Source organism: Corylus avellana, chromosome ca10, assembly GCF_901000735.1.
Source record: "Corylus avellana chromosome ca10, CavTom2PMs-1.0".
NCBI classification, from domain to species: domain Eukaryota; kingdom Viridiplantae; phylum Streptophyta; class Magnoliopsida; order Fagales; family Betulaceae; genus Corylus; species Corylus avellana.
Window position 1 is genome coordinate 19,623,520 of NC_081550.1, and position 5,078 is coordinate 19,628,597.

At 36.8% G+C, this 5,078-nt stretch overlaps 1 protein-coding gene across 1 annotated transcript; it reads left to right on the forward strand.

Annotated features, from left to right (window-relative positions):
* Nucleotides 1–1,187: 1,187 nt before the first annotated feature.
* Nucleotides 1,188–2,943, forward strand: LOC132164486 (UDP-glycosyltransferase 76E2-like). The gene is made up of 2 exons (XM_059575006.1): nucleotides 1,188–1,674; nucleotides 1,874–2,943. Exons 1-2 carry the CDS (start codon nucleotides 1,188–1,190, stop codon nucleotides 2,746–2,748), a joined length of 1,362 nt encoding a protein of 453 aa, XP_059430989.1. The 3' UTR covers nucleotides 2,749–2,943.
* Nucleotides 2,944–5,078: the final 2,135 nt, after the last annotated feature.

The following is a 5,078-nucleotide window of genomic DNA, read 5'->3' on the forward strand; positions in this document are numbered from 1 at the left end:
GAGAAGAAGATAAAAAAAAAAAAAAAAAAAAAAAAAAAAAAAAAAAAAAAAGGAGAAGAGAAGAAGAAGAAGAAGAAGAAGAGAAGATGGAGAAAAGTGAGACCTGGCCGGAGAAAAGAAGAGAGAGAAAGAAAAAATTGAGAAAAGAAGAGAGCCCACAGTGCAGAAACGAAAAATTTTTCTCCAAACTTTTTTCTTGGATGAGCGGTACTACAGAGAAATGGTGTAGAGAAATTCGTTTCTCTGCACCGTTTCTCAAGTGGTGCAGATCTGCACCACTTGAGTGGTACCAAGTGGTGCAGAGAAACAAATTTCTCTGCACTGTTTCTCTAACACCTACGTTTCTGACAATCGACATACGTCAGAAATGACCCGTCAGAAAAATTTTCTGACGCATCAGACACTAGAAAACGTCAGAAATCTCCCGTAAAAAAAAAATTTGTTTTTTTTGAAGTGTAGATAGATGTGCATTCAATCTAAAAAAGTAGTATTTTGTTTTTCCTTTGTTTGTTTGTTTATTTGTTTTTTTTTTTTTTTGAAGATAAAAAAAGTAGTTATGAATTAATGAGTATATATCTGGTTTATGCATGGGTTCATTAATTAAGATAACCCTGATCAGCAGTTATTGTACCAAATTTTAACCGAATTTCATAACACATGGCTAACAACATAATCGAGTCGAGTACTAATCGAGCTTATACAAGCTGATCTCAAGTTCGCAACGAGCTACTGTGATATTAAGTTCAATGAAATTTGGTGAACAAATAAATATATCATTTATCTACATAATTAATGATGACGGTCTTCATTTCTTTCCTTTAATTTGGTGCTCATTCTGAGAATCTATTGGGGGAGAAGAAAATATATATATATAAAACATGGAGTGTGTTAAAATATGCAATAATGCAGGCTATTGTTTCTTACTACCCTTTCGAGTTTCGGCATCTGAATAGGCCCGTAAAGTGTAAGAAATAGACCACAATGCCGCCAGCCGCCAGGAAAAAGGGATCAAACAAGAGCCACAACTTTCTTTACCTTATCTAGATCCAGTCAATGTGATTATTCAACTATACGCAGCCCAACTCCAAACCTTCGTCATTGCATACGCATCTCTATGATCGATTTTTCTTCAATTTAAAGGTGCAAACTCTGTGTGCAAGTGTCTGAGAGAGAGAGAGAAAAGAAAAATGGAAAAGGAAGGAAAGAGATGTCGCCGGCGGGTGGTGCTGGTACCGGCGCCGTTCCAAGGCCACATAAACCCAATGCTTCAGTTGGGCAGCATCCTCCACTCCAATGGCTTCTCCATCACTGTCGTTCACGCCCAATACAACTCCCCAGACCCTTCAACCCACCCAGATTTCAGCTTTCTTCCCCTACCAGATTCCTCATCCGACCACAACATCTTAGCTGCGGACGGAGTAGGCTTCGTATTGGAGCTTAATGCCAAATGCAAAGCTCGTTTCCCAGAATGCTTGGCTCAAGTGATGACGCAACTCGGCTCCGACGACGATAGAATCGCATGCATTATCCACGACGAGTTCATGTACTTCTCTCAAGAAACGGCAAAGGATCTGAAGCTTCCAAGCATCGTCTTACGCACAGCTAGTGCTTCCAATTTTTTTGCTCGTGACGCCCTTTTCCAACTGAAGGCAGAAGGCCACCTGCCCTTCCCAGGTACATTATTATATATGTTTGATAAGAAGAATGGAAAAAATGTTGATCCAATAATTGATATTTGACTGTCACGTTATCTAATTGTATGACAATTATACAAGAGTCTAATAAACAGAAATACTCTACAAATAAATTAAGTTGTTACTGCCAAATGATTACATCCCATTGAAGTAATCACTTCAACTTTTTTGGATTACAGAATATAGGTTGCAGGATCCAGTTCCGGAGCTTTATCCACTCCGGTTCAAGGATCTACCTATCCCCACTTTTGGAAAAGTAGATAAGTTTTTGCAAATGCTGAGTAAAGGTTCAAACATTGAAACATCTTCGGGCATCATTTATAATACAACTTACTACCTTGAAAATTCATCATTGGCAAAGATGCAACAGAGATGTCAAGTTCCAATCTTCTCAATAGGCCCTATGCATAAGATTGCATCGGCCTCCTCTAGTAGCTTATTGGAAGAGGATAGTAGTTGCTTGGCATGGCTTGATAAGCAAAGTTGTAACTCAGTCATTTATGTAAGCTTGGGAAGTGTGGCATTCATGGACGCCAAAGAGCTTGTTGAGATGGCTTGGGGGCTAGCACACAGCAAACAACCTTTCTTGTGGGTGGTTCGGCCAGGCTCAATTCGTGGTGCAGAATGGATTGAAGTATTGCCCGAAGATTTCAAAGAAGACATTGGCGAGAGGGGTCACATTGTGAAATGGGCACCCCAAAAGGAAGTTCTAGCACACGATGCAGTGGGAGGGTTTTTGAGTCATTGTGGATGGAATTCAACACTAGAGAGTATTTGTGAAGGAATCCCAATGATATGCAGACCGTATTCAGGGGATCAGAGGGTGAATGCAAGGTATGTGAGCCATGTATGGAAGGTAGGCCTGGAATTGGAGAGTAAGTTGGAGAGATGTGGGATAGAGAGAGCTGTAAGAAGACTTATGGTGGATGAAGACGGGAAGGAGATGCAAAAGAGGGGAAATAATTTGAAGGAGAGATGTGAATTTTGCATCAGAGATGGTGGTTCTTCCAGCAATTCCTTAAATGAGCTAATAGACATGATCAAGTCATTTTAATTACAAAGACGCTTTGAAATAAGAAAGAGAATGCAAAGATGCTTTAAAGCTCGGGGAGAAAAAATACAGAGATGCTTTGATAATAAAAATTTTTTTCTTCTTTAAATTGATGAATAGATTAAGTTATATTATGTGTGCATATTCTAATTACGAACTGTTACATCAATTTATACAAAAATCATAATATCTTAAACTTTTTTCATTTAATTATTTGTACAATGAAGTTTGTCATGCTAGTTTATCATTTATCACTCTATAGAATAGAATATATATTTACTTTTGTTTATTTATTACAATAAGTAATAACAAGTAATTAATATTTTTGACCTCCTACTCATTCTAAACAATAACTACCGTAAGTTTTTAGTATTGGCAAATTTAGTTTCAAAACATTGTATGTCATAAGGTTTAGGTTTATAGTTGAGTCGGGATCAAAATGCGGTTCAAGAAACGTCAAGAATTGAAGTTTGGAAGATCTCTGTGGATACCTCAATCTAAGCTTGATCGATCAAAGCAGTGCATCAACTGTTGTTCAATACTACACCAGTGTTGGCAATAAGCAAACCTGGGCCATGTCCCACTGAAATTGTTTCATTTCCACGGTATATTCGGTTGTAGAAATGTCAAACTCAAAAGTAATATTTTGATTTGGCAAGATTCCAAATCATGCTCTGTTTTTTAATTATATAGGATAATATTGTACACTTGGTAACTCCTATCTCGTATCAGGTAGGTTAATTTGGATTTAAACTATATATATATATATATATATATATATATATATATATATATATATATATTCAAATAAAACTACTGTAATATCCACAGACACCACAAGGGACACTTTCAGCCTGACAGGACAAAGCGGTCAAACAAAAGATGGCATATATATTCAAATAAAACTACTGTAATATCCACAGACACCACAAGGGACACTTTCAGCCTGACAGGACAAAGCGGTCAAACAAAAGATGGCTGCTTACTTTGACCCAACTCCTTGTCCAACTCCTTGTCCAACTCAAAATGCATACGTACGCATTTTGATGAATAAGTAGAATTAATTAAACCCAAAAGTTTCACCATTTCCAGCAAGCATCTACAATTTATGTGCATTTTTAGTGTGTCATTACATGCGTATAAGAGATTAAACAACATTTAACTTAGCTAATGATTAGGCAGTATTACTTAAACTTCAATCCAAATGGTTGAGATATATATTATCATCTCGATCAGCATGTTATCACTTGTGATATGTGCATGTGTGTGTATTTTAAATCTAAAACTAATAATATTATATGTTGTAAACGGTGAGTGTTATAAAATCTAAACAATTTAATTCAAAAATAACAGTTAGGATTATGAGTTATATAGACTTTCAATGCCGCCAGCACCCAGCAGCCAGGAAATATAAAAAGGGATCAAACAAGAGCCACAACTTTCTTTACGGGTTATCCTGTCAAGCCCAAACTCTAAACCTTCGTCATCGCAAATGCATCTCTATGATCGATTTTTCTTCAATTTAAAGGCGCAAACTCTTTGTGCGCGTGTCTGTACGTGTGTGAGGGAGAAAGGAAGGAAATAGATGTCTCCGGCGGGTGGTGCTTGAAAAATTTTAAACAGATAAATATCACAATTTTATGCGGAATTAACAGATATATATCAAAACAAACATTCACCAAAATATGAACAATCACACACAAAGATTATATTATGTGTGCATATTTTAACATTGAGTGTTAAAATATGCAATAATGCAGGCTATTGTTTCTTACTACCCTTTCGAGTTTCGATCGGCATCTGAATAGGCCCGTAAAGTGCAAGAAATAGACCACAATGCCTCCAGCCGCCAGGAAAAAGGGATCAAATTAACAAGAGCCACAACTTTCTTTACGGCTTATCTAGATCCAGTCAACGTGATTATTCAACTATACGTAGCCCAACTCCAAACCTTCGTCATTGCATACGCATCTCTACGATCGATTTTTCTTCAATTTAAAGGTGCAAACTGTGTGTGTGCAAGGAGGGAAGGAGTTAGGAAGTTTTATGGGAGGGAACCAAAGCAATTTTTTTTTTTTTTTTTTTTTTTGCAGCGTGTAATGAACTAGTACTTTTTTCTTTTTTTTTTTTCTTCTTTTTCTAATCACTGGTACTTAAATACAATGAGGAATTGAGCTTAGAATTGTGTCATACTCTCTAATTAAATGTTTAAATTCTAACAAACAATATTCTCAATATTTAATAACCATAATATCCAAATTACAAGACCACTTAAATTAGGAATTGAGCTTAGAGCAGAGACGGAGGGAGGGGGGGACCGGCTGGGGCCATGG

Bases quoted from the DNA above. Each gene is read 5' to 3' on its own strand.
- LOC132164486 (XM_059575006.1), top strand. From the start codon at position 1,188: ATGGAAAAGGAAGGAAAGAGATGTCGCCGGCGGGTGGTGCTGGTACCG. The intron at 1,675-1,873 runs GTACATTATTAT...TTTGGATTACAG, and splicing joins AGGCCACCTGCCCTTCCCAG to AATATAGGTTGCAGGATCCA.